Source organism: Microcaecilia unicolor, chromosome 2 (genome assembly GCF_901765095.1).
Source record: "Microcaecilia unicolor chromosome 2, aMicUni1.1, whole genome shotgun sequence".
Taxonomy (NCBI): domain Eukaryota; kingdom Metazoa; phylum Chordata; class Amphibia; order Gymnophiona; family Siphonopidae; genus Microcaecilia; species Microcaecilia unicolor.
The window spans coordinates 60,389,744-60,402,043 of record NC_044032.1 but is presented as its reverse complement, the minus strand read 5'-3'; the positions used below and the strand labels follow the sequence as shown (position 1 = coordinate 60,402,043).

The following is a 12,300-nucleotide window of genomic DNA, read 5'->3' as shown; positions in this document are numbered from 1 at the left end:
GAGCGATACAAAGGCATTACAACATTTTCAATTTTGATTTCCATTCCTTTTCTAATAATACTTAACATTCTATTTGCTTTCTTAGCTACCGCAACACACTGAGCAGAGGGTTTCAATGTATCATCAACGACAACACCTAGATCTCCTTCCTGGTTAGCAACTCCTAATTTGGAAAATTGCATTACGTAGCTATAATTCAGGTTCCTCTTTCCCACATGCATCACTTTGCACTTGCTCACATTAAACGTCATCTGCCATTTAGATGCTCAGTCCCCCAGTCTGGTAAGGTCCTCTTCCGATTTAACAACTTTGAATAACTTTGTGTCGTCAGCAAATTTAATTACCTCACTTGTTACTCCCATCTCTAGATCATTTATAAATATGTTTAAAAGCAGCGGTCCCTACGCAGACCCCCGGGGAACCCCGCTATCTACCCTTCTCCATTGTGAATACTGACCATTTAATCCTACTCTCTGTTTTCTATCTTTTAACTAGTGTTTAATTCACAATAGGCCACTACCTCCTATCCAATGACTCTCCAATTTCCTCTTGAATCTTTCATGAGGTACTTTGACAAATGCCTTTTGAAAATCCAGATACACGATATTGACCGGCTCACCTTTATCCACATGTTTGTTCACGCCTTCAAAGAAATGTAATAGAATGGTGAGGCAAGATTTCCCTTCACTAAATCCATGTTGGCTTTGTCTCATTAATCCATGCTTATGAATATGCTCTGTAATTTTGTTCTCTATAGTTGTCTCTACCATTTTGCCCAGCACCGATGTCAGGCTCACCAGTCCTATTTCCCAGATCACCTCTGGAACCTTTTTTAAAAATCGGTGTTACATTAGCCACCCTCCAATCTTTCAGTAACATGCTTGATTTTAAACATAAATTACATATTACTAATAATAGTTCCGAAAGTTCATTTTTCAATTCTATCAGTACTCTAGGATGAATATCATCTGGTCCAGGAGATTTGCTACTCTTCAATTTTTCAAATTGTGCCATTACATCCTCCAGGTTTATAGAGATTTCATTCAGTTTCTCTGACTCATCAGCTTTGAATACCATTTCTGGCACCAATATCTCTCATGAATCTTCCTCAGTGAAGACCGAAGCAAAGAATTTGTTTAATCTCTCCGCAATGGCTTTGCCTTCCCTGATTGCCATTTTATCCCGCGGTCATCTAGTGGTCCAACCAATTCTTTTGCAGGCTTCTTGTTTTTAATGTATCTAAAAACAATTTTTACTATGTGCTTTTGCCTCCAACGCAATCGTTTTTTCAAGGTCCCTCTTTGCCTTCCTTATCAGGCTGCAAAAGGATAACAGTTACCTGACACTTAGAGACCACAGAGTGGGTACAGTCTAGACTAGGGTTTGGATCTCCCCTACTATACAGGGTGAAGCTTGCTAGGGGACATTCTGTTAGTTGCAGACATGCTCTAATTAGGAAAGCCTGAAATACTACCAGGACGAGTAGTCAGGTGTTTGCTGTTCCGAGCCACAGTTCTGTGCCTAAAAGCAGGATATTCTGATAACTCTCAAACTTTCGATGTCAGAAAAGTGTTCATATATTTTTCTGCTGCTAAGAGACTGCTGGTGTATTACCTTTCATTACTGCAAAGAAACGTTTTTTTAACCTTTTACTGAAAAGCTGTAGTTGGGTTTCATGTTTTGTTGGATGCCAAGCAGGGCTGAAGACCCAAAGGCTCCACAGCTGCTTGGCCCTAAATAAACCCTTATTATGATCTGTATTTGTGTGACAGAATTTGGCTGTTCTACATCCACACTCACTCTCTATGCTGGTCCTGATCACATGTATAGGTAAATCAGATATATTGTTAATTTTGTAATTGCGGATGAAAGCTCAATGTGCTATAACCCCACCTAGGGCCAACTTCAACACAATTGGAAGCCCAAAGAATGAGAAAGAAATTGCCTGTTTTAAAAATAATTTAAAAACTAAGCAAAACTAAATGTAATTTCAGAGTACATATAACTTGGTTTTGCTCTAAAGACAGTTAGAAGGAAGCTGTATTCTTTGTGCCCTGTGCAGTATTTAAACACAAGGCAATTACAAGATATAAAGATATTTAATCTTTATCACTTAGGGGCCTTTTACTAAAGAGTGTTGAGCAGTTAGGGTTAGATTCTATAAATAACTCCTAAAACATTGGCGCCGAAGAAAAAAACGTACTTAAGCAGTATTCTATAAGCCGCATCTGTTCACAGTTTATAGAATACACACTTCATTGGAGAGTCGTGCATAAATTTAGGCATGGTCATTTGCACCAATGAAAATATGGTGCAAATGCCCATGCCTAAATTTACGTGCAGAGCATCATTATTCTGTAATTACACATGTAACTTGAAGCCATGCCCCCATTCCACCCTGAAATGCTCATGACCGTGCTTATTTCCATGCCCCCTTTCTTGTATCACGCGTAAATTTTAGATGCAGATCCCGTGCCTAACTTTACGCACGCTAGTCCCAAATTTGATTAGTGTCAATAATTGTTTGTTGAAAATCCAATTATTGGTACTAATTGGCTTGTTATTCAATTAAATTACACACATAAATTGGGAACACATCTAAATTTGTGCAAGCAGTTAATCTGTTACAGTGTGTTAAACTGTGCATTACTGCATTTTTCTGAATGGGCGTGGAAGTGTTAGACAGCTAGCACATTAGCACATGTTAACTGGCTAAAACAGGTACTGCACACTAATGGTTATATTAATGCATGACCTGCAATACAAAAATAGAGGAAAGACCCCAAAAGATGCCGCATTACATCTGACCTTAGCACATGGTAAAATCCTTTGCTGCGATGTGTTAAGCTCAGATTTTAAGTATACTTTAGTAAAACGGCCCCTTAATGTTGCCACCATAAAACACCATGTTCAGAAGCATGTTAAAAACATTACACAGAATAGGATGAACTAATTATTGACGGTGATGCTTAAAGAGGTTAATGATTATATGGAGGGGCATAATCGAACGCGAATGCCCATCTCCATGGGCGACTATCTCCAAGAACGGGTACGCGAAGGGGTGGGACAGACTGTATTTTCGAAAAAGATGGGCGTCCATCTTTTGTTTCGATAATACGGTTGGTGCCGGGCAAATGCATCGGATTTGGGCGGATTTGAGATGGGCGGTTTCGGTTTTCAGCGATAATGGAAACTCAAGGCGCCCAGCTCAAAATCAAACACACCCAAGGCATTTGGTCGTGGGAAGGGCCAGGATTCGTAGTGCACTGGTCCCCCTCACATGCCAGGACACCAACCAGGCACCCTAGGGGGCACTTGTAAAAAGTAAAAAAAAAAAATTAAAATACCTCCCAAGTCCATAGCTCCCTTACCTTGGGTACTGAGCCCCCCAAATCCTCCCCCAAACCCACTCCCCACAACTCTACACCATTACCATAGCACTTATGGGTGAAGGGGGGCACCTGGATGTGGGTACAGTGGGTTTTGGGGGCAGTTTGGAGGGCTCCCATTTACCAGCACAAGTGTAACAGGTAGGGAGGGGGGATGGGCCTGGGTCCACCTGCCTGAAGTCCACTGCAACCACTAACAACTGCTCCAGGGACCTGCATACTGCTGTGATGGAGCTGGGTATGACACTTGAGGCTGGCATACAGGCTGGAAAAAAAAAGGTTTTAAAGTTCTTTTTTTTTGGTGGGAGGGGGTTAGTGACCGCTGGGGGAGTCAGGGGAGGTCATCCCCGATTCCCTTGGGTGGTCATCTGGGCAGTTGGGGAACTTTTTGGGACTTGTTTGTGAAAAAAAAGGGTCCAAAAAAGCAGCCCAAATTCTCGCTTCTGCCGCCCTTCTTTTTTCCATTATTGGCCGAGCGCGGTCATCTCTCCTCGGCCAATAAACATGCCCCAGTCCCGCCTTCACCACGCCTCCGACACACCCCCGTCAACTTTGTTCGTTCCCGTGACAGATTGCAGTTAGAGGCGCCCAAAATCGGCTTTCGATTATACCGATTTGGACGCCCATGGGAAAAAGGCACCCATCTCCTGATTTGGGTCGAAATATGGGCGTCTTTCTCTTTCGAAAATAAGCCTGATAGTGATTTTAATTAGTACAAAGCGTAAAATATTACTGCTTATCTTGGGCACCACAAAGAAAATAAATTTTCTGTTTTAAAAAGATTTATCCTCTTTTCTTAAAATATATATTTTCACAGTGAAAAGCTAAAAAAAAAATCACAAATTGCAGTGCCCCCAAAACAAATGTCAATATACTGAAAGCAATATTCAATCCTATGAACATCCCATGGAAAGCAGCAATTAATGAAGTTTGTTACATTATGATAGCATTAGTTCACCTACCTCAACACTCATTTCTTACTGCTAGTTTTTTTAAATGGTCATCAATAATTAATTTTAAATAAATAGAAAAAAACTTTGTATTCAACCATTTGAAGTATGACCCTCACTTTGTGCAAACTAAAAGGCAGTGTGAAAATTAGGCTACAGATAGCTTAACACATGCTGCTCTTGCTGGTGCAGCTGAGGCTTGCTCCTGGGATCCCAAGGAAAACTTTTCCTTTGTTTAATGGTGGATAAGGATTAATCCTCTTGCTTTGGCACTGGCCATTATATCACTATGTCCCCAGAGGGATTGGATGACAAGGCATTAATCCCCTCCCTTCCATATCATACAGATTTTTTAATCTCAGCTAACAAGCCAAGAAGAGGCCATCCTCAATTTATGGCTCAGACCATGAAGTTTAGTTCTCTTCTCCCCCCCCCCCCCCCCCCCCCCCAAAAAAAAAAGAATCTAACAGTATTACTGCATTTCCTTTACTCTGAAGAAAAACTGTGATAGACTGCAGTATTATTGCCTCCTACCAGCTGAATGAGCATTGCATATATCTCCATACAAGGAAGGTGGGGTTAACTGTATTTGTAATTTACAAAAAAAAAAAAAACACTTTGATAAGGTTAATGAATGTTTGAAGTTAAAAACTTTCGGCTTATCAATGTTCTTTCCCAAATCAGTATAATCCCAAAATCTCCAATCTTTAAAGCATTACTCAAGTATTTGCTAATCACCTTTTTATCTCGTGTGTGAGTGTTACCACAGTATTCCTTTTTTCTATAGCTCATTTAAGCAAGACAAAATCTGGGTCTTAAAGCAAGTAGATTGTTCAAAGTTAACAAGTCCTAGTTGCTAAAAGAAAAAAAGGCCCCACTTAAACTAATCAAATTCATAAACCCCAGTTTACATTATTAATAAGGTTACCTGTTCCTCAAGTCTGTTCATCGAGGGGATCTTTTACAGGGTGACAGTAGCAGTTCCGCCCTGAGCATGCGCCATGTCCAGGGAAAAAAGAAAACACCGGGAAATGACTTGTGTGGCGATAACCTGGCAGTTATCAGGCATCGCCGCGCACTGCACAGTTACCGCCGGGTTAGCACGGGAGCCCTTATCGCCATGTGTGCTGGGGGCTTTTTACTTGCTGCAGTAAAAAGGGCCCTGGTGTGTGGGGAAAATGGCTTGGTAAAAAGGACCCGAAAGTGGGGGGGTTTTTTGCTTTTTAAAGTTAAATCTAATATAATTTGAATTTTGGGTAATTTTTAGAAACTTATTTTGTGTTTTTAACTGGATTTAACTCTAAAATCAGTTAACTTATTTTTTCTTATTGCTTTTTAATGAGACAATGCAAGAAAAACTATCATCACTGTAAGCCAAGTTCAAAACAAAATAGAAAAGAAAAAAAAAACACGACTAAAATAAAGCCACAGAAATCCTTTAACACACCCCTCCCCCCCAAATTACTATTATAAAAAATGATAGTGATTCCACAGGTTTAATCATACCATCCAAATGTGAAGGACCAAGAAACATATAATCCTTCCCAAATGTCTTATTATTTAATTTAAAAAATTTATATATATATATATATGTATGTATACACACACACCCACACACATTTGTACCTGGTTGGAGCTTTCTTCATATGATCCCCAATAAAAGTTGCATTTGTCATGCTCATCAAGGTATTCGCAATGGAGATGAGAGAGAGGAGATGCTGTGTGGTAACAGCACGTGACACTCCATATGTGCCTTTTCCCAACCCTTCAGTAAGGGATATTTTCCTTCCTGCTTCCTCAATTCCCTCTTGTGGTTTATAGACAGGCTGGTTAAAACCAGGAAGCATCAATGACATGTGACCTCCTCTAGAAAGCAGACCAAATGAAACAGGACAATGTGGCTTTAGCATACCAAGACGGTTGAGACATACTTCATCTAGGGCTTCATTCAAACCCCAAGCATGTAGGCAGGACATGAAAAGCTTTGCAGTGTCCAGAGTCAGGTTATACTCTAATAAAGTTAAAGGTTTAGATTTGCTCGAGTGGTACTCTGGATCGCTTTCTTCCCTCTTCTGTCTCCCCATCTCATCCTCCTCCTCATCATCATCATCAAGGAGATGTTCCTTAATGTTCTCTTTGATTGTTTCTTTGACCTGATGGAAAAGATCTGCTGCTCTCTTGCCAGCAAGAAAAGAGCCCCCTTTGTCAGCATTGCCAGCTGCTTTCTGTAAACTCTCTGGGGAGATAAGTGTAGTATTAGGCCTGGAGGCTTCTTCAGTAAGGAGCTGAATAATCAGTGCTTCCACATCAAAGAAAAGCAGGTGTATATCAGGATCTGTTAAGTTGGTCTTTATTGCTTGAACCATCAAAGAGTTATGAGAGTACTTTGGTAAATTACCCTGTAAAAAAAGAAATTAATAGATTATACAATTTAAGAGTAGTTTTTAATTTTTTTTTCAATAATTCCAAAAAACACACTACCATAACACACAAAAGTTCCAGATGTAAGGTTAACAGATTATAAATATTAACCATAAAGACAGAAGTGAAAAAGAAAGCTAAAAGTCTTTGATCCACTGAACACAACATATACATGTGGCTTACATCTTAATTATTGCTCACAAAACACTAACCCCCCCCTTTTTTACAGAACAATGCTAACCGCCCTGAAGCAGGCAGTGGAAAAACATCGAAACCTGGACCAGAGTCGACCGTGACAATGAAAGACTGAGCGTTAAGGAAGAGCAACGAGTCAAACCTAAGATAAGTGCAGTTTGGACTCTATATAATATATAAACAATAAACGAAGAGGAGGTTTTTGAGCCTGTGATGACAGAGAGAACTCCGTAGAATTGACAGCCATAGAGCTGAGTTTCAGGAGTCTGTTGAGGCTTTTTCCTCATAGAACAGCACATAGGAGTTTATATCATAGGAATTATATAGAGATACACTACGTAACTGATCCTATGTTATGCTATATTTAAGTGAGTTAATATTCACATTATGTCAGCCTTATAATATCTAGTGCTTGTTTTGTGAGATATTTGTAATGTCTGGTCTACTCATTCTACTACAGTGGCCTTCTTAATGCACTGAAGATTATTGTCAACTTGTTGAGGTAAATTAAATCTATCAAGCTAAACTTGAGACAAATTAACAGATTTGCTAAAATGAATTACAAAAGAATTTCAGAAAGAATATCAATTTTTATTGCAGTGCACAGAAGTGAAAAATATCCCCCATTTAAATGATTTTGAAATCCTTATTAACATTAGTTCTTGCATCCACTCACTGCTGCCATATATAGCCCTAAACTTCTGTCAAGTTAGGCTTTTTACCCTTTGTTTAATAAGAAATCTGTTAAGCACCATTCAAAAATTACATAAAAGATCAACTGTCTAAAGACAAACACCTCCAACGTGTACTGAGGCTCGACATGGAAAATAGGACATCCATGTCAGAACACTCATTTCCCTGGCACTTTATAGAAGGCTGTACAATACCAACAATTTTGCCACTTCCACATATAAATGCTAGCACTTATACATATAGGAGGGAATTCTATATATGGCACTCAAAATACGGCACCAAAAAAAAAAAAATTCAGCGCTGAATGCTATTCAATATATGGTAGGTTGAGTTGTGCGCCCTTTATAGAATAACACTCAGCGGGTGGAATTGCACACCATTTAAAGAATAGCACTCAGCAGAGATTCAATAAAGGACACTGGATCGATCTATACACAAGTTTTGAAAAGTAAAGCATGATGTCATCATGTGTGCGGGGACAGTGAGAAAAATGGAAATGTGTAGGAGGCAGTCAAACATTTCAAAGGAGGAAAGACTCCTGCTTTTCAGGCTCATAATGGCCAGGGAGAGGAGATATTTTATGATCCCTGACCACAAGAGAAGCTATAACAGCTACAGGAGGGCATGGCAGAGGCTCACTGCCTCATACAATGAGCAAGTCTTCTTCCCTAGGGAAGTCACTGCAAAATGCAAGCAAGGTACAGTGCACAAGCTCCTGACTGCAGTCAGCCAACTGTGACCCCAGTACAATAAAGCACTGTTTGCATGCTTATTAAGTACCTGCAATAATGGAGGGTGAAAGTGAACTGCTCAAGGTGATGGGTAGCACTGCTGAGATTTGAACCTGGCACCCTTGAATGTCAAGTCAACTGTTCTAACCACTAGGCTGCCACCTCCACTCCCCCCCCCCCACATTGTGTCAGATATCTGTACAGATCTATTAGGAAGGCAGCATGTTTATGTCACAGTGTAAGACTGCCATTTCCATATATGTCATGTCCTAGAAATAAAAACACTGATGCCACCACAACAGCCTCTTCCTCCATGTCATGCGGCAAATATACAGACAACAGCATGACAATCTACACTGCGGCATATGGGAGTGGAAGAAGGAGGAGTAATCTAACAAGGTAATATCAATCTCCACCATTTATAACTATGTAGCATTGTGAAACATCTGTCATGTACCTGCCACTCAACCTCCCTCTTCCTTCCCTCCATATAGACTGATGATTTGAGGAAATACAGCTGGTACCTGCAGCAACACAAGCAGGACTATCTCCAGGGGAGAGATGCCAGCTGGAGGCACAGGCAGGTTAACACTGCAGTTCAAAATGCATGCACCATGGGCTCCCTCTTCACATACTGCTCATATCCAAGGTCCCCCAATATGGTAAAGGTCCCCCCTCCCAGATAAAACGCAAACAGTGCCACAGGTAGCTGTAGGCAGCAGGCTCACATTCTGGAGGAAGGAACCTACTGAATGAGCTGTCATCATACATGAACAGTCTAACAGCGTTACTGGAAACAGCAGGTGGCAATGTATAACCAATAGGCAAAGGTTGGTCACTAACCCTATTAACCATGGTCAACTCTCAAACTATAATGCCCACCACTCAATATGTAGTAGTCAAATGTGCAGCTGATGGAGATCCACCAACTGCAATAGCCCCTTGACCTGCTGCAGCAGGGCCAGGCCCAGTGGCCCCTACGAAAGGGGGAGGAGGACTACAAAGAGGAGGACATGGAGGAAGAAGAAGAGGGGGAGGTGCAGGAGGCTGGAGGTGATAAAGAGAAGGATGAGGAGTAGCTGCAGAAAGCAGCAGCCCACACAGCACCAACTACCACTGCCCCCCCCCCCCCCCCACCTGCTCACCCAAGTAACCATGTGCCACCCCAGGAGCAGCTGAACCAGCCTCAGGAGAGAACTGTCATCTCTAAGGAAGAGAACAATTGCCTCCTGAATCTTTCCCCATTTGCCCCAACACAGAGACCTGAGGGTCTTGCAGTTCCAAGGGCAGCTGCAGCTGCACCATTCCCTACATCTGCCACTGGAACTGAAGCTGTACTGGAGAGGATGGGATTAATGTTCAAGGCCATTGAATGGTGACAAACGGCCCTGTAAGATGCTGTGGCCAACATCAAACATGCTCAAAGGCACATATTATCTGCCTTTGAGCACGCTGGGATCCTAGGACCTGACCCCTTCCAGGACCCTTAGGTCTGCCCCACATCCTGAGACAGCTCTGCAGCTCTTGGGGGGGGGGGGGGGGCTTCCTTTCCTTCCCCCCTCACCTTACCCTTCTTGTTAACTGCAAATGTGTTATATTTTAGTTGCATTTTTTACCTCCCCCTTCCCTAACCCCTCTGTAAATATCTTTTCATTTTAAAGATTATTTTAAGGTATGCACCAAAAGATTTAATTTTATATAAAATTTGATTTTGACATGGGTGTCCTGTGTTTTCATGTCAATGCCCATGGTTGCTCTCTCTGATATCAAGCGTCCGAGACTAATACACTAAGACCCCTTTTACCAAGCTGCAGCAAAAGGGGGCCTGCGCAGGCATCAGCGCATGTTTTTGACATGAAACCAAGGCCCTCTTTTACTGCAACCAGGTAAAAGGCAGGTCTTTCATTTCTGCAGAAAATGACAATGCAGCAAGTAAAGCACTTCCCACTCAGCCAATTTGGCGGGGTGGGGGGGTGGGGGGAGCCCTTACGTCACCCAATGAGGTGGCAGTAAGGGCTCTCGAACTAACCCAGCGATAACCGGGCAGGACGTGACACTGCCCAATTATCGCTGAGTATATGACGGCGTGCTGGTGATAGTTCCTTTTTAGCAAGCGGTAAGCCTATGTTGGGCTTACTGCCGCTTTGTAAAATGGACCCTAGTTTTCTGCCCATTGTGAAGAGCAGAAGGGAGGGATAAGCAGTGCTGCCACTATGTCCTGTCTGATGCATGTGTGACCTTCAGGGTTTACAAGTACTTTCACAGTAGCAGCACATGCTAGATCCAGGGCTGGTGTGAACCCCTATCGTGTCTTATCCACATTTCCCAGGTAGGCAAAAGGGCAACAATACCAAACACTAGTATTTATTTATTGGGATTTCTTAACCGCCTTTATGAAGGGATTTAGCTGCAGCAGTGTACAGCTGGTACAGTTTAATATAAAACTTTATATTTTGTTAACAGCATAACAATAGTAAAATGACCAAATATAAACATAAATAAAATAAATGAGATAAACTTGAAAACAGCAAATTGAAAACTAATAACAGGACCTACATGAAACAGTTTGTAGAACTGTGTGTACTGTCAAGATCCATGCTGAACACTTAGTCGTGAGGATTTAAACAAACTGACACCTGGTATAAATCTTTGCGCCATGAATTAAGCGCAAATCCCCCAAATTCTATAATACTGTGTGTATCTTTAGTTAATGCCCCTGACCCGCACATACTCCTTGTATAGCCACACCCACTTTTCATAAGAACATAATTATTGACATACTGGGACAGACCAAAGGTCCATCAAGCCCAGCATCCTGTTTCTAACAGTGGCCAATCCAGGTTACAAGTACCTGGCAAACAGTTCAATACATTTTATGCTGCTTACCCTAGAAATAAGCAGTGGATTTTCCCCAAGTCCATTTTAATAATGGCTTATGGACTTTTCTTTCAGGAAACTATCCAAACCTTTTTTAAACCCTGCATAGGTAAGTGCTTTTACCACATTCTCTTGCAACGACTTCCAGAGTTTAATTACACGTTGAGTAAAGAAATATTTTCTCCGATTCATTTTAAATTTACTACTTTGTACCTTCATCGGGTGTCCCCTATTCCTAATATTTTTGGAAAGAGTAAACAAGCGATTCACGTCTACCCGTTCAACTCCACTCATTATTTTATAGACCTCTATATCTTTTCCCCTCAGCCGTCTTTTCTTCAAGCTGAACAGCCCTAGCCACTTTAGCCTTTCCTCATGGGGAAATCATCCTATCCTCTTTATCATTTTCATCACCCTTCTCTGTACCTTTTCTAATTCCACTATATGTTTCTTGAGATGCGGTGACCAGAATTGCACACAATATTGGAGGTGCGCTCACACCATGGACCAATACAAAGGCATTGAAACATCCTCATTTTTGTTTTCTATTCCTTTCCTAATAATACATAACATTCTCTTTGCTTTCTTAGCCACCACACACTGAGCAAAGGGTTTCAACGTATCATCAATGATGACACCTAGATCCCTTTCCTGGTCGGTGACAACTAATGTGGAACCTTGCATTATGTAGCCATAGTTAGGGGCAGACTGAGGGTGGTATGGGCCCCCCACCCAGCTGCCAGCCCAGTCCTACTTGAGAGGTCCTGGTGGCCTCTGCGGGGGAGCATGTTCTTTCCTGCCTGCTGGCGCTGCCATGTTTTCAAAATGGCGGCCAAGACTTCCCGTGGCAGTGTGTCGGGTCTCAACAGTCTCGCGAGACTTCAGCAGGGAGTCTTAGCCACCGTTTTTTAAATACAGTGGTGCCGGGTGGGGGAAATAGCAGCAGCCCAGCGGGCCAGGCAGGAAAAAACATGTCCCCCCATACCCCACTGCTGAGGCCAATAGATCACAGGCAGTGCGCCGAGCATCCGGGCAAAGCCTCTG

General features: G+C 41.9%; 1 protein-coding gene across 3 annotated transcripts in view; it reads right to left on the bottom strand.

Annotated features, from left to right (window-relative positions):
- The window catches only part of WDR7 (WD repeat domain 7), a 754,216-nt gene that overhangs the window by 515,168 nt on the left and 226,748 nt on the right, over window positions 1-12,300 (bottom strand). For all 3 annotated transcript variants that reach the window (XM_030192974.1, XM_030192976.1, XM_030192975.1), the window contains one exon: window positions 5,966-6,738. In XM_030192974.1, coding sequence (XP_030048834.1) covers window positions 5,966-6,738 — 773 coding nt within the window. The remainder of the gene's footprint in view (window positions 1-5,965; window positions 6,739-12,300) is intronic.